General features: G+C 40.2%; 1 protein-coding gene across 1 annotated transcript in view; it reads right to left on the bottom strand.

Moving 5' to 3' along the window:
- Positions 1-22,167, bottom strand: part of adcy5 (adenylate cyclase 5) — a 92,861-nt gene extending 70,694 nt beyond the window's left edge. The window contains exon 1 of the mRNA XM_053328097.1: positions 21,232-22,167. Coding sequence (XP_053184072.1) covers positions 21,232-22,167 — 936 coding nt within the window. The remainder of the gene's footprint in view (positions 1-21,231) is intronic.
- Positions 22,168-25,246: the final 3,079 nt, after the last annotated feature.

Below are 25,246 nucleotides of genomic sequence, written 5' to 3'. Positions count from 1 at the left end.
TATATAGAAAAAGTGAATTGAATCAACCAATCAATCAAGTGTTTAAAGGCTTTAAAGACAAAAATATGCTTGTATTGTCAAAAATCAAACATATTTCTTATGTTATATCCAAATGTGGACTGTGCTGTGTTTTCAGATATGCATCAGCCAATGGGTAATCCAGCAAGGTGGGTCATGAGACTTCAGGCCAATCACTGTCCCAGACAGGATGGTTATTTTTTGCATATTTTTTCTGCTCTATTTGAATGCTGCTTGAAATGTGTTTTATGATGACCCTGATGAAGGTCGCAAGCTGAAACGCATTAGTGTATTTATTAAATTCTTTGGAGTGTTGCTAGTATTGCTTCAGACGCCCCCCCCCCCCCCCCCTTCTCCGTGCACCTTAGAAGTAGGTGAAGCTCTGCCAGAGAAACCGCCACCCTGTGCTGTTTTCCCAGGTAACCAGGAATTCCTCCCTCCATCCCTCCATGATCCCTGAAATGTAGCACCTGCTGGCTGGCCTTTAAAAAAACTCTCTCCCTCTCACACATTGCAGCCAGTATCAGCAGCCTGTTTACCAGCCTCCACTTTCTGTATCTTCTGCTGACTTTTATTTGCTCAGTTTGAAATAAACTTTGCAATTCATAGGTATTGTTCTCCTCTTCTATCTTGCTTCTCTTCAGTCAGGGTCGTAACACTTTAAGGATACTCAGACTAACAATTTACCGCCCACGCTATGTTCTGATCCTATTTGATCAAAATACAGCTCCGAGTATTCAACTGTAAAAATGAGTTAGAACTAAAATAGCAAAGCAAAAACCTTCTCCAGGTTATTCAGACTTTTCACAACCCACTCCTGTTGCAACAAGGATGCCAGAGGTCCTCTTCCAGCTATCAGCTATTGTTCTGCTGCGTCATTTCTGACACGTCGAGCTGACAGAATGCCATTAGGGAGGCGCGAGACCAAGGCAGAGAGTAGCACCATGTGAAACACAGCTTGGTGTTTTCATGGCAACGGCGTTCGCAGCCTTCTAAAAGACGTGGCTCCTTGATAGATGGTTAGGTGAAAGAGAGAGGTCACTATTTTTAGAGGCAGTAATTGCTTGATTTCTTCTTATAACGCACACCTTTTGATGGCGAGTGCAAGGACATCTTTGTATGCTTCATTGTTCAAAAGGGAGGTTTAACAAATGTGTTCACTGTGTAAAGAAAGAAAAGCTCAAAAAGCAGGAAATGTCTCTATATGTGGAATGTTCTGTTGAAGGAAACTAACCCTTCCAAGTGTGTAGGAGAATGTACAGTGGCTGTGAAACTTGCAAAAGACCTTCTCTAGAGCCACTGTTTGGTTTGTCACTTCTGGGCTACTGTAGAGGCATAGTGATAATAATAATGAATAATACTACTAATAATACTAATAATACTACTACTACTACTACTACTACTACTACTACTACTACTACTACTACTAATAATAATAATAATAATAATAATAATAATAATAATAATAATAATAATAATAATAGGTGTGATTTATATAGCGCCTTTCACAAACCCAAGGACGCTTTACAAAATATATAACAAACAAAAAAACAAAACAAGAAGAAATATTATTTTATCAAGAAAAAAAATCAAATCACTAAATAAAACATTCTAATGAGTATTGTACTCTATTTCTGCCAAATTCCCATGAACCATGGGACCATGAATATGTATACAAAATTTCATAGCAATCCAATGGAAGGAACTAAAGGTGCAACTTTATACATGCTTAGCACTATTTGTACTGTTGTACTCTTTGCCTTGACATAATATCAGATGAACATAAAACCTCATGCATCCATTCACTTTTTTTTGTCTCCACAAATCACATCTTACCGCACATATGTATAAAATCACTCTGTGGGCAGAGTTTTTTCTTGTTGAAACACCTCTAATTTAGGAACCAGAGAAGAAGAAGAAAACATGCAGTTGATTCCAGAGAACTGTGGAGTACGAGCTGTTTTTGGCTGCTGAGGACATCCCACTGAGACAAGAGACACAATCCTATCACCATTGACACTGCTGCGAAAGGTCTCATGTCATAATTGAGAGAACCAAGAACTTAGACACTCTACACTTTCTAAAACTCAAAAGTCTCCAGTGCCAGAGCTTTACTTCAACAACTGAGTTTCATATCATCCCTTGAGACCCAGATGCTGCCTGCAGTTATGCAACCGCTGCTATCTCCACCAGACATGCACTGAATATGATTTAGATTAGAAGTAAAAACCATCTATCAGTGAAGCTTCATGAAGATGACAGCTGTAACTAATCATTGACCTGTGGCTGGTGAGCAGTGTTGTCCTGCTCAGCTTACGAAGCAGCCGAGGTTCAAACTCCATCCATATAAGGCCAGGTGAGGAGACTCTGAGCCTTATCACCCCCCTGTGTTCCTTTTCCTGCTGTGCCTCGCAGTCATAACACATGTGGGAAGCATCTCTGGAGAAGGATCTGAGGACTGAGACTTTTCCTTGACAACCAGCCACAGAATAATGATAACCTCAAGAGTTGAAGACAGCGCTTCCCGCCCGATTTAGGCCCATCTGTAATTTCGGAGCCACTTTTAGCTCAATCTAACCAGCCCTCTCTAAATATAAAAAGAATAAACAGATGGGCAGACACACTTCTCTCTCTCTCTCTCTCTCTCTCTCTCTCTCTTTCTCTCTCTCTGTCGTTCTCTCTCTCTCTCTCTCGTGAGCGTAAATATACTCAGACAAAACGTTTGTTTCTCTAAGGGTGATCATTCCTTCAGGATAACGTAATCTGCATCAACAATCTGTGTAAAACCTGCATTAAATAAATAACACATTTACCAACTGAGAGAGTATACACATGTAAGCTATTAGTATGCATACACAAACTGATGAGTTAGGGTTACAGTTAGGGTCAAAAACCATCTATTTTTAGATTATATACTGTATATTCTCTGCTTGAGAACCCATTGTTTGCAACATTCCTTTATTTGCCAACTAGTGCTGGACTATAAGCGATTGTTTAGTTGTGTAACAGTCAATCATTTTGATAATTGCTGAAAGATGATGCTTTTCTGTTTTTTATCAGTGTAAATTGAATAAATCTTTGTATTGTTTATCAGACAAAACCAGCTATCTGAGCTTCTGATGTGCTCTTTTCATTATGTTCTGAACAGCTAATGAATTGACCATGAGAAAACAATCAACAGTAACTGATTTCCTGCTTTACTTCAGTTGTGAGTTGAGAAGAGTCTGTAACATGCCTGCTCTCCATATGGCACATTTGTACCCCAAATGGCTCTGTTCCCCATGTAGGAGGGGTAATTGGCGATGGGCATGCTGCCCCATATCCAGCCTCTGTCATGCACTCTCCCTCCAGAGCAGGCTGCTTTTATGTCTCCCTCACAATGGTGCCTCTATAACACTATGAAGGGGTCTGTGGGAGCTAGAGTGAGACCTGATGCCAAGTAGACTAATTCTGTCTGCTCTGTGGGTCTGTGAATCTGCACATTTACAGATCGCAGGTTTTTCTCTCAGAGCATGAGTCACATTTATGGAGACATTAGATTTGGAGATCTTTGTCCATACTCTACATAACATTTCATGGCACAGATCTGTACATAAACTCTATGGTCAATCCTCTAACTGTCAAAGCAAAGAGCATTTCTCACATATCTACCGTTTCACTGGTGAGTCACCTGTAATCGTGAAAGATAATGTCTTGTATGAGTAACAGAAAAACATATTTTCTCCCTCTTTCCTTCAACGACCTGGAAACAGGACAATAGATTTGCATTCATTACTGATAATAATGGAAATACTTTCTACAATTAACGTAATGGCACATAATAGGCTCAATGGACTCTTCGTGCCAATTTGACAATGGTGGCCTGTGAGTCGCACAATGTAACTGTGCATGTGAGCACATTTTGTGCACTGCGTACATGCTTTAATCAGCTCAGGGCTCTGCAGCTACACTATCTGAAGAGGAAAATAATAAGAAACAACAACAACAACAACATGGTAAGGTCATGTGATACTCTAACTGCTTTTTGAGTAGTCTTATTTTTAACACCACACAATGCAGAAGAGATGAGTGTCCAGTTCCTTCAGGTTGAGAAGCCAAAGATTCACTCTGTTTGTTCAAAGAAAGCTTCATATTATGGACACTTAATTCTGAGGAGATAGGTCACTCCAAAGCTGCACTAGTCAGTATTAGCAAGCAACAAACACGTCGAAACACGTCATTCATAGTGATCAACACTAGAACAGAATTATTATCAAGTCTGCAGCTCCACAGAACATCTTTCATTAGTATCTTTCAGTTCATTCTTCTTTTTTTATTTTGGAGGGGTTCGTTTTTCATCTCACTGTGTTTTACATTAACTTTGCTTAAAGTAAAAAAGCTGATTAATCCATTGTGCATAAACCAAACTTAGTGTGCAAGTGGATCTATATAAGCAGCAACCACACAACTACACTTTATGAGTTGTGCATGCCACAAATAATCACCAAAGTACTTTAAACACAAACATGTAATTACATTATTGCCTTACAATAATGTAATTATCAACATCATCATGTCTATATATGAACTTTTAGACTTGGCTATTCATGGCGCTGCTTATATGGAATTAATAGGTAAATAACTAAAGCCCAGTCTGTGTTTTTACACAAGTGTAGCACCCACTCTCCAATCCCATCCCCCGCCCCTTTGCATTATTATGCTATTATATCATCATTATATCAGTGGTATAAAATGATCTTCAAATGACAATAATATTGTTGATTGCGATTATTTCTGAGACAATATATCGTCCAACAAAAGTAGTTATGGTGACAGGACTACAAACTCACAAACAGAGGTAGGATTATTAAAAATTAACTATCTGCCGTACCCATCTCAGACGCTCTGGTTACATTAGGAAACATATGGCCAAGTGGGAGGTGAACAACACGTTACAGCCAGCTGGGCTGCAGGGACTAACTGTTTCTCCGGATATTATGGACTCTGCTGGTTTTACACATGAGGCCAGAGGCACACAGATCAGATGAGAAGACAAGTTGTATTCCTGAGGCTTTACCTGGCATTTGATTCCTCTTGCAGCTGCAGCTACCACAGGCAAGAGATTTGCTGTCTCCACTCATCGAGTGCCTCTGATTTATTGATTATGAGGTAAGCCTGCGAGATGGGAGAGGAAAATATCCCCTATGTAGTAGGCAGAGAGGAAGGCATGACTAATATAAATGGATGTGGCCCAACACACACAGTCACACAGAAAAACAATACTTGATGTCCTCATTTCAAGCGGAGTTAAATTAAAATACATTACTGAGTTGTTGCCATTTTAAACCGCCACTTCTCTCCAGTTAAATGTTACAGGTCAAGAATTTTACTCTGGACTTGGGTCTGATTTAAGACCAGCCATGGACAAAGAGTCTGTGCACTTGCTCTTTCTGCCACAATCCCACATACAAACACAGGCGCAGTATAGTGCCTACTTAGATATGAGACCTCTTCAAAGAAAAGGGCACAATCCCCTAGGACACACTTGTTCTTGGCCTGTTCAAATACTTATTAAAATACTATTTAGCTACTAGATTGTACAGCAGCTAGACAACAACAAGCATCTAAATCTACACGCTTGGATGGAAGAATCTGTAAATCTGTGAAAGTGTTTCTTTACTGTTATAATGCAATACATAACAGCTGTGATGCACGTACACCCATGATACACGATCAACATACATTCTCTTGTGTTTCCTAGTTTTATTGACAATTAGGTATTTGGCTTGCTTGAAGAGCAATAATGTGACATAGGATGCAAAATAAGAATTCCAAGAAAAATGAGTAAACTGCAGACTTTTTAGAGGAGGAGGTGATCTCAGAGGAGCAGTAACACACGCTGCCTTCAGATGACAATTGTGCGTATAGATAATGATAAAAGGAAAGCTGAGCACCCGGTGCACTTATGACCAAACTGGGGATCCAAATGCATGAAGAAAAGAGTTACTTCAACATTTTAACTGTTTCTTCAACTAGTCAAAGACAAGACAAAGTAAAAAGAAGAGGGTAAAAGACAAGCCTGGAGAGTTAATAGCACAGATCAACAAGTAATGTTTGCTTGAATGCCTAATTTCAATTTCAATTTCAGTTTGGGTGCTCTAGTTTCTCTACTGATAGGAAATACACCTATATCAATTAAAAAGCAGCTTTAGCAAAAACAGAAAGTGAAACAACAACAGATGAAGAGTCTTGCAGTTCCAGAAAGGCAGAGCGTGCATGTCACAGTAACCTGTAGCTTTAACATCTGCTCTGATCCAAAGTGAGTGAATCGCCTCATTACTCGTGCAGACCGCCGGGCCGTGACCCATGATGCTGTTGACATCTTCCAGAGAAAAATACACACATAAACTCTGCAGAAGTGTGTTACGCCTCGTAGAAATGTACACCGACTGAACCGAATCTAATGTAGCGCTCAGTAATAGAAGCGTGTACTGTAGTGTGTAGAGAATAGTAACAGCATATCAATCCCAGAACCAGCATTTTTGTTGTATTCATTTAGTATAAGGGTGTGTTTTCATTTCTTGGAATGAAACTGCTGATCTCTCTGAATTGCAAAAAAATATACATACATCACAATGACTGCTTCCATCAGGACAACTCAAGCCTTTGTTTCAGCACAAAAATGCTGCTTTATGTACTTTTATGAATACATAAAAGACAGCACAGTTGCAGCATTGTGTGTGAATGAGAGTTAGAACTTGTGATGAGCAGGTGGGCAGCTTGCATGGCAGTGTCAGCGTATGAATGTGTGTGTGAATGGGTTAATGTAGGCATGTCGTTTAAAACAATGTGAGTAGTTGAAGTCTTTCATTTATATATGACATTCACCTTCACCTTATCCCCACATGAGGGTGTCATCACGAAGAAATAAGCTATGTAGTATCCATGGCTGCGTAACAGGTATGTGTTTCCGATGCCAGCAGTTGTCATTTAATCAATGACTTAATTCATGAAAGAAAAAACCACGGGAGAAACTGCAGGGAAATGTCCGCTTGTCTTCCCCATATCGAAGACAGAGCTGTCAACAGCATGCAATACAGCAACCACAAACAGAGAGCTGACCACAGGAAATGACCCTTTGGTTCCTGAGTCAATATTTAGGTCATGAGACTACCATAACAAAGTCAATATCACATTCATTTTGACACATTAGTATAAATAAGCACAGACTCATCAAGTCTGTAAAAAGGATTTTCCATTAACAAAGCTGTATAATGCTCAGCAGTGACTTTACAGTATTTCTGATTAAATGAAGGTCTACGGAAGTTTAAAGATGCCATGTGGTGATTTCTTGTAAACAAACATTCAGTGATTCTCACCAAAATACATTGTGTTTTAAAAACACTTGAAAAGCTGATTTTTCTTAAAAAGTCTGATACGTGCGATGTTAATCTTCATGTGTACTAGCTAGTGCTCTTCTTCTTTCCTACTTTTGTTGCCACATTGCTGTGTTTCTTGGAGGTTATCTCCACCTGTAGATCAGTGGAATGGTGGGAAATCATTGACAGAAATGTGTTGCATCACCCACATGTACCACACCCACTTTAACATTGCTCCATAGCACCAACAGTGATTGAAAATATTGACACGGTAGCTTTAAATACTAGTTTGTCAAACACTACTTCTGTCTACTTTTGTATTTGTCATGCTTATGTGAATGCAGTACATTTTCCCACACTGAAGTGATGTAGACATGACTCAATTTTTTCTAACAGACAACTGATGACGAGCTGGTTTTCCTTTATGTTTGGTTCATGAGCCTGAACAAAAAATGCACCGAACAGGTTTGATCTGCAAAATTGGGTACTGTGCCAGAGTTAGTTGGATGACCCTCTTATCGTGCTGTGTCAGGCACAAGCTTACAAAAACCATAAAACCTAAATGGTTTGACATATGATCAGCTTAAATTGAACATCTAAAGTTCCCAACTGCAGTTAGGTTGGATTAAACGGGCATCATGTACAATCATAATTCTGCTTCTGGATAAAACATTTTATGTGACATAATTACTTTTCAGGGCACCGTCTTGATTAGTTTCTATTTCCTGATTTCCTGGGAATGGACTGCAACACCATCTGTCACATCCTGAGTAAATCCAGGATGGTAGAGGTGTAGCCTGTGTTCAGATCACCCTGCCTGTTGGTGATTAGGATGACTGTATGACATGTTGCCGGTAAATAAAACTGGTAAATTAATGTTTAAACAAGTTAAAAACTGTAACGTTAACAGCTGACGGGGAGACTCTGCTGCAGTTCATATCATTTAGGTTTAGCATGTGTGACTGTGACGATACTGTGTGTGCTGCTGTGTGCGTGACATGATCAGTGGCCGATCAACCGGTTCATCTCTACATATCACTACACTGAACTGTCCCTTTAATACAACTCAAGATGTATTTTTGCATTTGATGCTGCGGCATGATTCATTTCCTGGCACCTCATTGAGGATTATTGGTATTCTCTCCTGGAGAGAACACATCAAAGAACAGATAGAGCTTAGTTAACCTCTCACAATGAAGCAACTTCAATGTCAACAAGCCCATATTAAGAGTCCTGGAGGAGAAACTAAAAGGACATGGCCCATGACCAGGATGAAGAGAAGATATTTTTATGGTGATGAATGAGAGTCGCAAAACTGAACATTACAGTACATACATATGGAGCAGCAACGCTCAGAACAACAATAAAACCCTCCACCGACAGATCAGTCCACATCTTGCAGAGAAAAGCTGCAGTCAATCATGTTTCAGTCTTTCATGTCATCTGTGGTGATTATTGCTCACAGGAGACTTTTATTCCCAGACTTCAGACTTCAAGGCGGTGCCTCCATCCAGGCAACATATGTAGTATGGGGTTCTGTAGAGAAGGGCTGTTGCTGAGGACAAAACTCCAGGGATAAATATCTCTTGCCTTACCTCTACTCTTGCTCAACCTGTGAGCTTCATGCTCAGAAAACAATCAATTCCTTATAAAGCCAACCACTTCCAAGAGGTACAGCTGCTAGTCTGTGTAGCTCATGAACCCGTGCGTGCCATGGTGCCTACTGTTCCACCCAGCTTTGAATACTTCTCTAAGAATAGGCAAATATAGGGAAATCGACTTCACATCTCTCAAAAGGTGTTCAACCTGTTGAACCAGAAATGTAAAGCTTCATGCTAATTTCCTACAAACCTCAGGTAACATACCCAGGATGTCTCTGAGCAAGTATCCTGATAAACCACCCTGCTTTACATGAAATCATTGGCTGGAGGATTATTTAATCTGTTTAACATGGAGAGAAGAACAGTTCTCACAGATTCTGATGAAGGCCTGGAAAACCATTGGGTCATGGTCAGCAACATAAGGGAAACATACCATGTGACTCTTTTATGGTATTATCCCATAAACTGTTCTGTATGTGGAATGTACTCAAATTGTTGAGGAATGGAAAATGACTGGATTACTGTCATTGATACATTAATGTACAACTTTACTTATACGGGCCACTGTTGGGTCGTCATAACAGTGCATCATGTTCATCGCGTGTATTTTATGTAAAAGCTTAACCTGTTACAGTCAAATAAACAGAAGAATTAAAAGTCAATGATCAGAAGGTAGTGACTCAAATGAAGCCAGAGTACCTAAAATATGCAAGTTCAATACTTCGTCACATACCACCAAGGTGTTGATCAATGTTACCTCAACCAGTGCAGACATAGCCTATTTAATCTCTGTTAACAAGCATGCTGGCCTATCCTCTGCAGTTTGCCACCTACCTGGACACCACTGGGTGCGACATACCAGACAGTCAGTGGACCGTGAACATTGCAATGTGGCCCGAAAGTGAGATCAACAAGAGGAGTTGTTTTCTGAGTTACAAACTGCATATTAACAGCACTCTTTCTGATTCAAGTGCTTTAAAAACTGTCTTCTATTCACTCACTGTTGCCATAGAGTCAACGTGCAGCCATTAATGAGTTTATTAGGGAGAATGACAAGTATGAAGAGAAAAGGAAAGGGTGCATATTATAACATGCATTCTCTTCATTGTCACAATCCTGCATCTACAAAATGTTATGAACTAAGAACGCCCCGGTTCCACTTCTGTTTCAGTACATGTTTATATTTGTGCTTTCATTTTGAAATGTGTTAAATAAATAAAATGCTGGAATGCATGTGGGCGAGAATCTGTTTACATCCTGGGTAAAATATTTATTGCTTATTATTATTATATTGATATATTGGTGGTTTCCTCAGTTCTCAGATGCCTTGTTGTAAAAAGTCCCAACAAACCACTGGGTCACATTACAACATAAAGCATCAATCCTCTAGTAATGTTAACAATGCAAATGACACCACCACAGACTTTAATAACTTTCACATGCCTGACACGAATTAAGACAAAACCTAGTACTGAAATGGCACATGACATGGAGAAGACCATCTCAAAGCCCTAGTGACCAGCAAAATCCTGTTAAACTATGATGTATGAAGCTGTGAATGCTGATGCTGAACAGAGAAGCACCAGATGAACAGATGGGCTAAACTTATGAGCTTAGAAACATGAGTCAAAGAGGTGCTGTTCTAAAAGATCATTTAAGACAGCATTGCAGTGCTCTGTCAGCATTTTTTGGTCATTTTTGTAAGTTTCTGAAATGGACAAACCAATATTCACGTTTTTTTCTTAAAATACCTCCTTCTGCCACAGTCCATGTTTATAGTTGAAGACCAGTAACTGATTGTGGGTTTTTGCAGGTAGTTCAACGCAACAAATCTGCAAATGGACATAACTGCGCACACTTTCAGTCTCACCTCAAAAGCTAATGTATGGTTTTGCACAGCGACTGAAGTAGTTGTGTGAAGAAGAAAAAAAAGAGTTTGAGAGTAAAGTCAAAGCTATAAAATGTAACTATTCTGCATTAAAGTGTCTAAAATCGACTAGACCTATGTTTTATTATCACAAATGTTTCAAACTGAGAGAAATGTATAATCCTTATCAAGGTAATGGTACGTTTCCTTTGGTCACCTGTTAAAAGCGTAATACCTCCTCTACCAAAGAGTATATGTGTACAAGATAATACATCAGCTTTGCGGCTGTCTGCCTCATAAATGGACTTTAATTCCATATTAAGCCAAATTTTTACGATAAACTTTTGGTGGTTAAGTATATCTTTTAACCGGATGAATGATTTTAGTTATCAGACATCTGGGTTTTAGTTATCAGAGCAACAAGCTGAGCAAATATTAGCAGCAGCTCAGTTCGCAGGCCCCTCTGGGTGCCCTGTATCTACCAAAACACTGATTTTTAACGTTACACTGCTTTATTCAATGTTCTTACCAGTTTATATCACTAAGTCTGTTTGTTTTGGAGAGGAGGATGTGGATAATTTGGTTCCCGATAAAAACCTTGTTGTTGTTAAACAATGAAGGCAACAATTCCCATGATCCCACGATACTTCAATTGTTATTGTTTTGATTAAGAGACTCCTAGCGGCAGAAATTACATGTTGTGCCTTTAAAGGTCCTGCCTGCATAGCTTGACAAAATGATTGAATCATACTGGGAAACCAAATGTAGTGAATGTAACTTTATGAAGCTTCTACGAATCTTAAACAACAGTATGACCTAAGTTGTCAAAGAGACAGACTTTTCCTTAAAATGAATGATCTGAACAGTTTCGATTCGTCATCCTCCCCCTGACCAGACACTCGACCTCAACCTGCTGGAAACGAGCAGCAGCCCGAGACCCTCCTCCCCTTCTGCATTCATGTCAAGTGCTGAAGTGTTGCTTACACTGTATGCAGCATGGACGCTATCGAGCAGTTTCCAGTAAGAGCTGAAATGAAAATTAAACCCCTTCTTACTTCAATAGACATGATTAACCTCAAGTTAAGTGGTCCTAGCCGATGCTAATTGGGTCTCTGGATGCATCACATCCCATTTGGTAAATGCAAGATGAGCCTCTCTCAGAAAACAACTAACAAGAATCCAATGTCAACCTTAATAATGGATAAAAAGACACTTGACACGAAATATCAAGCTAAAAAAGGCCAGCTTTTGCTCAGAATAATGACTAAAATTAATATTTACGGCAATGACATGAAGCCAGAGCAGTAATGACAATAATAATCATCACAATTCTGGTGTGGTCAGCAAGAAACAGCAATGCTTTATCATAATACAGGCCCTCAGAGGATCTCAGATCTGAATCATAATTATTTGTAATTCCCCCTGCAAATAATATAACCATGAGTCTGAATTCCTACATAGCAAACAACCTAATTAAAGCTAATGAAAGTCAGATGAGCAGAATGAAGCAATGAAGGCCCCAACAGTCAAGTGTTGTTCAGCTCACCACAGTGAAAACACAACAACGTGGTGAAAAGTGGAAACTATCCATCAGTCTTAAAATTCCACTGACGAGGAATCTGCACTTAATTGCAGCAACATGCAGACATTAAATGGACAGGGTGTTTTCTCTGTGTGAAACACGCAGCAAGTTGTCGGGTAAAAAAAGAAAAGGTTTAACTCTAAATTCAGTTATTAACTTTTTAGGAGATGCACATTAACAGTCAGATGCAGTACAATTGATGCAAACTGTCATTACAGAAAAATTACTTTAAGAATTCATGCCTGAAATTAACAGTCTGGATGTTTTTTAAATGTCAGTTTCTTTTAGAAATATCATGAAACATTGTGGTGACATGCCATTTTTGAATTTACAATCTCAAATGTGTCACTTACTGAAAACAGCTTGCTCCTCACTTACTGCTATTTTTAACTTAAGTAAATAATAATAATAAGTTTTGCATTTCAGTTTCTGTTTAGTTATGCCTTTTGGCTTCAGCACACTGCTGCATTCAGAGTCACACGCATAAGTACGGAAGTTTCTTGTTTCTTGGTTGGATGGCAATGCAGAAAAATATACTCCACTGCAAGAGGACATTTATATACCGTTTTAAAAGACCTGAGTAGAATTCAAACTATAAACTCAATGTGCTCTTTATGGGAGGGAATCTATGTGAGGTTTTAATGCTGCATGAGCTCTCACTTAGAATAATTAGTTGGAGTTCAGATGAGACAATCTGTGGGATCAGAGAGTTCATCTGAATTATGCCATTAAACATAAGTCAGACTCATCACACTGTCATTCTGCCATTTTTATTTTTACATCTTGTCTTTTTGCCAGTGTGAAGTTTGGATTTCATTTATTTTGGGGAGTTTTTTTGGCATTTATTCATCAGTCAGTGCAGAGAGACAGGAAACATGGGGAAGAGAGGAGTTCAAACCACTGACATTGCAGTTATGTGGTGCATGCCTTAACTATTAGGCCACTATGGCACCCCTAGTTTGAATTTTATGATCTTTCTGATTTTAAGATCTCTCAAGTTCATTAGAGCTGAAGATGGTTGGGAACAGACGACAATACTCTAAAATAAAATAAAAAAAGCTGTAAAGGCAACAAAACAGTCAAAAACATGTTTTAAAAAGGTGCAAAATTACAACATTAAGCCCCACTAGGTGTCACACTAGAGCACCCGCATCTCTGTATATCTTTCACTCAATAAAGTTGGGGGGGGGGGGGGGGGGGTCGTCCAACTGTCAAACTAGAACTTTTCCCCTTTAGATTAAGTCTTGAAATTAAATATACTCTGGTGTATCTTTTAGCTGTAATATGAGAAACTTTGTGACCTGGCTGCCATGTTGAAGACAGACGTGGAGGACAAAGGGAGGGACTCACATGCACGCTCACATGCACATGCAGCCAGTATCCAAACAAAGAACAGAGAAGCTGGGTTACACAGAGGGAGTGTGACTTCATTCTCTGCTCGAGACGCCATTAATCCAATGACTGAATATTGTATATTGCACCTTTAAGTTGTGAAGGATATTTGTTCTGAGTACCACAGAAAAGTGTGTTGTTAACCACCCTGCCAAATTTGAATGATTAAACAAATTGCCAAATATATGAAATTAGGCTTCAAAGTTGTGTAAAAATCAGCCTCTGTCTCTGCTCCCAAACGATGAAACCCCGCCCCCTACCAAATGTCACCTGTCAATCAAAATCATCACTGCTACCTGAAACATGGATGCTCTGTCTAAGAGCTTTCTGCTGCTAACTCGGCAAACTGGCAAACTGTAGACTGTAGTAGTAGTAGTAGTGTTAGATGTAGTTACAATAACTCGTCACTAGGAGACCGGCCTCTCTGTCACAATGTAGCCATTTTTTGCAGGCTCAGAAAATCAGGGAAAATGAGAGGGAGAAACAGTTGAAGGCTCTATCTCCACAATTTAGTACTGCATAGTTATCAGACTTTTCACATGTTTTCTGTAACTCATTTCCCAACATGTATAATATGTTTAGAAGTAAATCAATAAATTGACTTTACACGGACTTTGAGTTGCTGCTGCTGCTCTTTTTCCTTGTCTGATCATCAATACTTCTGTCACTGTTCCTGCTAAACCACCCTACGCTGGATGTTTGGAAGATGAATGTTGCTTCACTAATTGTGTCTTATTATATAAATGTGTTATTTTATGGTACACAAAAACAAGGAGAACATTTTGCCTCTAGACTGTTTGATCTTATCTCAGATCAACTTCTTAAAAAGACTAATTCCATTATATTTTGGCAGTATCTATGCTTTAATACTCAAATATACATACAGTGCAAAGAGTAATGTGTATCCTGTGTATCAAGTGCAGAGGGGCAATTCTACAGAAGTTATGTATCTCACTGTGACAGAGAACACACAGGTGCTCCCAGGAAGCACTGAGAGGACTTTGATGCTGTTAGTGAAATAGGAAATCTGTTGCTATGTTACAAGAATACTGAGCACGGTTATCTGAACTCATAGGGGAATGCATCGGCGGTGGTTTCCGAAAGGTGCTCTGGCTTGCCCTGCATCCACATTTGGTTAAAATATCATCTCCAAAAACAGCAACATCCTCTGTCAAACCCCTCAGCACCTGGCTGCTCAAATTCTCAAACACAATTAAAGCGTGTAAACAGTAGCTAGAACTTCATATTTGGACACTGCTACAGGGGACATGGGTAAATCAGTGAATCCTATGATGCAAAATCTGATGTTTAGATCCTGATTTAGACAGCTTTCCCACGGGGCACTTTATCTCATCACTCTATAACGCATGTGGCTCGTTCTGCAGGGATGGAAAGTGGTTAAGTCTGTCCACGGGGGCTGAGTCTCACAGGGAAATTAAAAGCATGTCTAGAAGCAGGTCAGGACCAGGAGGGATGAGTGTACGAAGGCAGGTAAAAAAGGATGGAGAGATGAGGTGGACATCTGTTTTGGATTTCTACACATTACGAGCAACGGGGCAATTCAATTAGACAGGCAGAAAACCCTGTTAGCACTGGAATCCTGCCAAATGGGACTGGTCCGCTTACGTGCCCTCCTCTGTGAATTTGTAGGGGCGGGGGTGGTGGGGGCAGAGAAGAATAGAAGCAGGGCTTTTCAACCAAACAGTCCCATGAACTACTGAGCCCCCAGGAAACAAACTCCAGGGAGGAACTCAGCGTTTTCCACCACATCTGAGTAACTGTGGAGATTAGTTAAACTGGTAATGGATCACATTGGAGATTATTTGGGGGATTGTATTGTTCTTCATAACTTTAAAAAAATGTAGGTGAGGGAGATTTTGCAGGGGTGATGCCAGAGGGGCAAGACACCTCCCTCCAATGTAGAGAGCTTCTTTTCTTCTATATTGAAAACATATTAATATGAAATTAATCAAATATCAATCTTGGTTCTCTTTTTTAAACTGGTAGGGAAGCTGGCTATATAACTGTCCTTCCCACGTTTATAGTTCCCATACAAATATGTCTCATATATCCCATTAATGCTGTATGTGGGCAAGTCCATCTTTATAAGTTCTGATCAGAACGAGCAAAAAACAAAACCTAGAGCAGAAATCTGTAGTTTAAATTTATGTTTTGTTCCCCAATAACCTGGTTAACACTGGCATTCAAAAATGTCCTAAGAAGTTTCATATAATAAAAAATTAAAATAAATTAAAAACTATTTCCTGCTTCTATGTACTCTATGCACTGCCTGTTAGCTCTACACCCTACTGGACCTGAACTTAGCTTTATGTCACTTACTCACATCTCCTGACTAGATCCTTGCTTGTGTTGTATTAACTCTTAAATGTATGTCACTTTGGACAAAAGCATCTGTTATGAAATTACAACACTAACAAGTTTTCAACCAAACTTAGCCCACCTAGTCATCTTTATGCCTTTTGAATGGTCAACCATACTTTAAAAAGGTGCTGGAAAAGTTCAAAAAGAGCTGTGCTGTGTATCATCATCATTTTAATATGCATCACTCAGATTGCAAGATTGTTGGCTGATCAGATTGAAGTCTTATCTGTAATGTACCACAGTACCATTCAGCACAGGCGATAATGGGTCACGTGATGCCTACTGTAGGGTTGAGTTCATTACCATCATTACTGTATTTAAAATTTTAAAAAAGGCTAACTGCAATGGTCATATATGGTATATACATGGTCTAATTTGTTGTGGTAATACATTGGAGATGTAGGAGGATACAGGATACATTAGAGGGATTTGCGTCATCTTGCTCCGGGCATCAAACCACAAGACCTCGTCATCTCCCCACTAGAACGACCACCCAGTGTGATGCCAAAAAAAGCTAAAGACTATCTCCAGTGGACCAGCTCTCCTGTTAATCTTCCTCATTGATGTCTGCTCCACCGAAAATAAGTTAGACTACCCAAAACTACTTCTGACCTCCCTCACCAGCATTTGCTACATGACAGTATCCCCGACTCTGCTATCCGACTAGCCTGGCTGACCGCACTTCAGTTGGGCAGGTGTACAAATGTGTTGGGCAGCTGGTAAACCATCTAACTGCACGGTTGCGCTGCTTTTTCACCACGCTAAGAAAAAAAACCATACCATCTCAGCCCTAGGACTGTGAGTCAATGTGTCGTTGCCTAGGAAACTCTTAATGTAGCTCCTTTAAGCAGTAGAGTAGTATGTAATGTGTGCGTAGTGAGTGTATGGTTGAGCGAACAGGAGTAAAACAATGGTGAATACAAGTGTAGCAGAGGGAAAGGTTAGTAGTAAGTTGTTAATATGGTAGTGATTGTATAGTAGCCTCCAGGTCTAACCTGACCAGCCTCAACCTTTAAGGTGGACCAGCTACTGTCATTTTAGTGTCAATCTCAGCCATTCCTAAACAGAGAAAGTAGAAATGTTCGGTAGAGCAGTTTCTCCCACCCACCCAAGAAATACAACCACCAAAAACAACCTGTACGAATGCTGAAAATGTGAAAAACAACATCCGAGTTTGGTGCTGATGTGATTTCCATGCTCATGACACGGAGCATTAGGAGAGGGGAAATATCCCTGGGAGTGCATGCATAAGAAAAGACATTATCTTGGGATCTCACATAAACAGCAGTGGTCTAACTCAGAGACGAGGCGAGTCCTATGTAAACAGGAGCGAACAGATATGCTAAAAACAACAGTATGGTGAGGAAAGAACAACAAATACAGCAGCTCGTTCCCACACACTCACATCAACACATCAAATAACAAAGCGGCTTTGGCGGAAAATACAAATAGATGCAGGGCTGAAATACTAAACCATCAGCCTTCTCTTTACATATACAATCAAACTTTATATTATGTAAAGAAACAAAACGGATGGAAATGTTTAGTGACACTCTACATCCTTTATGACATTCGACACATTCTTTGCACGCCTTCATTGCTGGGGCGCTGGTGATGCTTAGCTGAGATGACTGGGACTGTGCCATGTCACGGGGCTGTCCGTGCACTGCGCTTGGGTTTTTAAATGGTGTACAATTTAATGTTCTCTTTCTAAAGTTGGATACAATACTGATGGCCCAGATATACTGTGGGACATTTTCCTTTTCTAATTTCTAGAGCACAATGTCCGCCGTTAAATAGCTCATGTGCGAGCCTGTTTTAGGCTTGATAAGTAGACATATAGGCTATTTACTTACACGAGACGGTCAAAAGTGAGTGGACACTCACTGTTCCACACAGTCATTAATTTATTGCCACTCGAGCCAGTGTGAGTGCAGCATCCTTTCTCTGCTATCAGCTATCATTACATGTCTGAGCTCTCATCTCTGAAATGTTAAATTCATTTATAAATGTATACTAATGCTTATATCTATTGAAAAATGGTATGAAATGAATATTAAAGGAGACATAGTATGTGTATTTACAGGTCTATATTATTATCAGAGGCTCAACTGGAATATCTGTGCATGATTAACAGTTAAAATAAATTAATTTTTTACTTCATCTTTACACTTTATGCAGCACCTCAGTTCAGCCTGTCTGAAACAGGCAGTTTTGGCTCCTGTCTCTTTAAGGCTGCCCATGGGCCCATTCTGTTCTAATTGGTCAGGTCTGGAGACTTCCAGCCACTCAGGAGGCTACATCAACAGACAACACAACAAACTACAGGCTAGTAGCAGGATTTCACTACTTTTTCTCGTTCTTCACTCGAAATGTCAATTTCTCAAATACATCTGTACATTTTCGAGCAGAAAATATGAGATGGACAATGCAAACAACACATGGAAAAACCTTAGCAACAACCTTAGAAACCAAGGCGTGCCGAACAGATGGTTGTTTATGGGCAGGTGTAGCGAGCTGACCTTAGCTTGTCAGCAAGGTAGAAAAAAAGACTTCAAAACAAAGTATTCATAGCAAGATGTAGCCCTCACTTCTGACTTGAATGGAGTATTTCTACAACGTTAACATCAAGTTTTGGAACTTTGACTATGTTTAGTATCCGATACATACATCATCACAGTATAGGAATGATAGAAAAATCACAAAAAGCATAATATAGCACCTTTATATAATGCATTTGTCTTTCAATATTTATAGCACAACTAGTTTTTCTCACGTGTTTACATCTAGTCTTCAAAGTCTAAAGCAGGAGGAGGAATGCCCGCTCTTTCCTCTGTTCATATACTCTACTGAGGAAACACAGATAGGACAGCTTGCTGCGTTCAACAGTTCAAGTGCAGCCACAAAGTGTCTGTTACCACACTGATCATAAATGAGCAACAGATGTGTTTTCAACAGGCTTGTAAAATGCAAAAAAGAGGTTGGTTAAAAAAAACAACAAAAAAAAACAAGAAAGTGTCTTTTACAAACTGCCACCACAAAGGTGTAGGACACAATTCCTTAAAATAACAAGAGGTTTTCACTTAATTAGAACTAACAGGTCCAACCCAAACCACACCAAAGCAAAAAAAATCCACAGCAACTTACACTTGAACCACTTTGAGATGAACCATTTCATTTTCAGTGAGGCTCTTAGACGCAGAAGAATTAAACAACACATTGCCTTCTCTATGTGACACTGCTACATTGTTAGAAAATGTTTATGAGTGCACCGGGGCCTGATAAAAACACTAAAAGTGAGCACGGCCCAAACTATGAGGCGAGTTAGAAGTTACAGCAACGCACAAACACGCACAACCGAGAACACAGTTTGGGGTTAATTATACTGGAGTTGTAGAACTCAACAGATGAGGCAATTAAATGTACTTCTAAATAATGGTGGAAAACCCATTTGTGTAAACACCTTTATTACAGATTAAGTCCACAAAGCCCCAGAGAAATGTTTTGAAAGCAATATTGATGTTGTAAAAAAATACTACCAGAGGCATTTGGATTTCATTAGGAACATGTAGGCTCAGCGGCACATTAAGACTATTCCCCCCCGCAACTATCCACTGTGAGCTTATTACAAGTCCAAATGAAGTAAAACCAACAACCTGGAGAAAGAAATATCAGCCTTTCCAAAGCTAAAGTATTTACAGCAGTTTATCCAAATTTTACATGTTAATGTTAGGTTCCAGTTCCTAACTGTTGAGCACTGTTGCTCATTGTGCTGTACAACTAAATATTTAATCCTGAATTTGTTAAATATTTGTGCTTATAACTGTGCTTTAAGTCTAACTTTAAGAGGCTGAGAGCAGGATTTATATTAACTGAGTGTTTAAGCTGACGACATAATGAGTAAGTTCAGTAAAGCACAAAACATGAAATCTCTAAATATCCGAAATCACTCCCAAAATTTGGAGTTATTTATCTTAATTCAAGGCATGCGTTCAAATGTTTCTCTCACTATTACACTAATGGACAAAGATTCAATTCAATTCTCTTTAATGACCACACAGTGAAGCTGGTGGAATTTGATTTCAGTCAAAACAAAGGACAAAAAGGAACTTCAGACGAGTGCAGTTTTATACAGATGTATTTTACAGTGGCAGCATCTCTGAGGAGCAACAGCTGACAGCCTCATCCCTCAGCATTCATCCCATACCAACCACTATCTCATACTGTCTACTAATGTTTATCAAAGAAGCAGAAGTTGTTCCACTCATTTAAAAATAGTCCTGTTTGTTTTTTGTGCTGAAGTGCCCCTCATTCTCCAACTTCCCATACTCCGTCCTACACGACTATAAATTATCTGCCATAATGGGGTTTTATCCAAGCATAACTTTTACTCCAGTGTCCCACCAATGTCCCTCTGTGTTCTGTCCAGTTGACACTTTGTTTGACCTCTCTCTTCAGCCTAAATGCTCCACAATGAAGTTTAGCCATAAATAAAGCTTAAAGGCTTCAGTGTGCTTCAGAATAATCAGTGTGACAACATCTAAAAAGGCACAAGTGTTTATACTTGTTTCAAATGGTGACATGACAACAGTGTGTTTCTCCAAAAACTCTTGTATGTTTAGTGTGTCATTGTAGCTGTGATGTGGTGAATCATACATTCTGGGGTTTTTTTTACTTTTGCACATAAACAAAAAGTGTTTAAATGAATGAAGTAGATGTTGTGTCCATTTAAAAAAAAACAGTTATCCCTTTGCATGCCTCTGCAGTGAGGGATTTTTTTTCAGTCAACACAATACCTAAATCCCCTGATACACGACAGGCTACTTATCACGTTAGGCTACTGTGTGAGCTGCCACTTGTGAATGAAAAGCAAGTCCAGCAACAGGCAGCTGTTTAAAAAGAAATGTGCGTAATCTGTGGAATCTGTGGTGCGTTATTGCGCACGGTGAAGACACAGAATCCTCACCTCTCTGTGCCAAAAATGACAACATTTTAAAACAAAAACTTTTAAAAACATTTTTCTCCACATACCTGCTTCCATAGAAAGCTGTCCGTGCCGTTTAACATCCAAGAAACAGCCACGTGGATGGCAGATAGAATAACTCCAGTGATGACCGCGGCTCTCATCCTGACGGGCAGCAGAGTGTAGATGACATGGATGAAGAACACCGTCCACCAGATCCCCTCTGAGGCACTTCTCGGCTGCACCAGAAGCACGCCGATCACCTGGATCACCAGCACCAACAGGATGACCAAGTAACACACAATCCACATATGGTCCTGGTGAAAGCCGTTCCTGTTACAGACCACCATGAGTATGAGTGTGAGGAAGATGGCCACAGAAAATACCACCACATAAGTAACGCTGGGTCTCGCTGTCCCACCGGAGCAGTGGAAGACTAACATGACCGTGAAGACCAGCACCAGCACTGCCATGAGCATGGTCAAACTGCTCTGGTTAAGACGGAAAAAGTAGCGCTGGTAGAGTCGCTCCAAATTCTCCGACTGGAATTTCTTGGATTTAAAAATGTGCATGACGCTGTTGCAGCAGGCAACTAAAGAAAAGTTTACTTCGGGCATGACCACCTCCTCGTCGGCCCTCGGCTTGCCTCTGCGCTCCTCCAGACCCAGCTCCACGGATTTGGGTCTCACCTCGCCGTCAGGACGCTTAGGGGACGCGCGGTTGTTGTCTCGGCTCTCCTCACCATGGTCCTGCCAAGCCGACCTGGACGTGAAGCTGACCCTGCTGACCGTTGTGGAGGCTCGCCCGGGCTGCCGGTGCTCCTGATCATCCTCTTCTCTCCAGCGACTGTTGGTCCGGGTGAGCTTCTTGCGCGGAGATCTGGCTGAGTACGGGCACCCGTTCGCCACAGACTCAGACTCTCCCCAAGCTGATCTGTGCTCAGTCCCTCCCCTCAGCCCGGGCGCACCGACTCCGGGTGGGCTGACACTGTTTGATCTGGACATTGTGGAGGAGGGAGAGGAGGGAGGGGATGGGGAGGGAGGGGGGTAAGGGGGAGTGGGTGCAACAGCAGAAATGTGCCTGAACAAAAAACACTTGAGGGAAAGTTCTATTCAGTGAGTCAGGAAACTATTTAGTCCAAAAGATGAGCCACATTAAATATAAGCTAGAAACTGAATTGCCCATTGTTGATCACTGATCACAAAACAGGCTTAAAAAGTGTGATTTCACACCTTTAGAGGCAAACATTCATTCTAAAGATATTTAAAAATAGAGATGTGATAACTGAAGATAGTAACCGAGAGAGGTGCAAAGCTCTGGGAATAAAAACAATTGAACATGCGCAAAGTCACAGGGGGGGAAGTTTCGCAACGAGAGGAGGGAACATCAGATCCAGGTGGATTTAGCTCTACATCATTGTGCCCAATTAACTACCATCCATGGAGAGCTTCGAACTCAAGAGAGTCCCCGCAGATCATAGCGCAACAGCATCAATTACGCTGTGAATCCGTCATATCTGCGGACATGTTTCCTTCCCATGTCTTCTTGCAAACGGCTTGTGGAGAGAGATGACGGAGGGAGAAGAAGGATGATAAAAACAAATTAAAAAGGTGAATCCCATGTCGGTTTCGACTTAGTCCCCTTAGGTCTTGATGCACCTGTGTTGAGCACACATTGCCTTGATGGCAGGGTGCAGAGAGGGGGGGGGGGGAGGAGGGGAGGCTCACGTTTGGCCAAAAAGCATCATCACGACCCTCACACACTTGTGCTGATCAGAGCAGGAGGAGAAAACTCAACGGCTCGTCCTCCTCAGGCAGCCACAAAAAACAGCTGCTCTCTCCATGGTGAGGCGACAGATCCCGCGTTACCTCACAAGCCAATTTAACAGTGTTTACCGTCAAACGTTACATGTGCACCGGATCAATGTAGCAAAGCTTGGTGATCACTGCTGAATCCTACACGGATCAACTCCTGGTTTGATTTAGAGCCAGACTCCGCGCCCAGTCAATCCACGCAGCCGCGCACAAGCAGCACTTCATCCAGTCCTCTCCTCGGTAGCAAAGTGCGCAGCCGGAGCCTCGGACAATCCTCTCGATGTGTGTTTAGAGCTTGGCATCATAACATATTTACAGCTGATTGCCGTTTTAATAGCCATTCAACCAAGTGTGCTTTCTGTGGTCCGCTTCATCGCAGAGCTTCCATTGGAAAAGAAAGAAGGTGAGTCACGCGCTGACGTGCTGTCATTGGACGACAGGCCGGTCAATCCAAAATGAGAGGATGCGACCCCCGGCTGCTTTCGATGAATGGGCGGGTCTCTGTGCTCACAGCTGGATAGTCCTCACACACACCTACACACACCCACACACACACCCAAGTAAAGCCTGTTTGCACGTTTGTTGACAAATTGAGGTCCCAGGAACTTTTGACGAAATGGGGACCAACATTAAAATGACCGTTTATGACAATTATTCTAATCTACTATTTCAAACTATGCTAATGTGGTAAAATTATATATTTTTTTCGAATTATTGTGTCCATATTGCAACATGATATCCCCAGATTAAGCTTAAAATGAAGGAGGACATCTTTGCCTTATAGGGCCAAAAACAGTAATTATAACATATTCAGTCAAAACTGAGTCATGAACAGAATCTGACTTTTTGACATTTGAATGTAGGCTATACTCTGAGGGAAAATAATCTGCTATGTTTGCAAAAATACAAAACAGAGCTAAAAACACCACCATTAAGCTAAAACTAAATAGCCACAGAGAGTAAAATATAGCCTTCTAAAAATCCTTAAAATATCTTTTTCTATGATTCATCATTTTAGTATCTCAATTTATTATACCTTATGAGGCAGTTTAATCCAATAAGGTCAACATCAGCTGCTAAAAGATAGGCCGACTAAAGGTTTGAAGATTCTTCTCTACATCGGTTAGCCAAAGACAGACCATGAAATGACCTGGCTAAATCACATTACATTATAATTTATCTACCTGTGACAATGTTTGGTTAACCAGCCTGGAAATCTTTATTTAACCCCCTTTTTATGACAGCATCCTTTCTTTAGCTGCTGCTCTCTTTCTTCATATGATAATAATAAACTTTACTTATATATCAGTTATCAAAACAAATGTTACAAAGTGCAAGGCAATAAAACAGAACAAATTACATAAGAGTAGAGACAGAAGAGATCAGACTAGAGCTAGAAGGCAGCTTAACAACAAACAAGAAAACAATATCACAGAGAGTTTTACAGAAATCAAATAAGTCAAATAAAATGTATTAAAAACAATACAGTGAAATCCTATTTTAAAAAACTGGTAAAAGAAAAAAAATAGTGTGCACACAGATAACATAAATACACTGTCGCCCATAAAGTAGGAATAACATATTTTTTACCTCTTCCCATGAAATGATTGTGACAATGTGATTCATTCTTGACAGATAAAGTGTATACCTTCTCAAAACGGTATTAATCAATCTCTTCCAAACATATTACAATAAAAATTTAAATAGGAATAAACAGAGGATTGTGTATGAAAACAAAATTATTCCAACAGTGTATATGTGTAAAAGTACACACACACACACACACACACACACACACACAAAGGTTTTTAACTGTTGTTTAAATGCTGACATTCATGTAGACAGTCTAATATCCATAGGATGTGCATCCTAGAGTTTGGGGGCCCTCATAGCAAAAGCCATATCCCCACTGGTCACAAAGTTGGATCTGGGAACAATGAGGAGGGGGCTCATAGAATGTTAAGAGGTCTGTTATATATTCTGGGGCCAGTCCAGGTTGAGCTTTAAACATAAGTGGTACAACTTTAAAACAACCCTAAAATCAAAGGGAGCCAATGCAATGAGACTAAAACAGGTGTAATGGGTTTCCGTTTTCCTAAATAGCCATTAAAAGCCTGGCAGCTGAATTTTGAACCAGTTATAGGCATGACAGTTGCCTCTAAGACAAGAGTGCACAGAGTTGTAATAACTGAGTCTAGAAAAATAAAAGCATAGGACAAAAAAGTAGTCATTTTGGAGATAGTTCTCATTTCCCAAAAAAAAACACATT

The sequence above is a fragment of the Scomber japonicus genome, chromosome 11 (assembly GCF_027409825.1).
Source record: "Scomber japonicus isolate fScoJap1 chromosome 11, fScoJap1.pri, whole genome shotgun sequence".
NCBI classification, from domain to species: domain Eukaryota; kingdom Metazoa; phylum Chordata; class Actinopteri; order Scombriformes; family Scombridae; genus Scomber; species Scomber japonicus.
The sequence above is the reverse complement of the archived record's forward strand: the minus strand, read 5'-3'. Positions and strand labels throughout refer to the sequence as shown.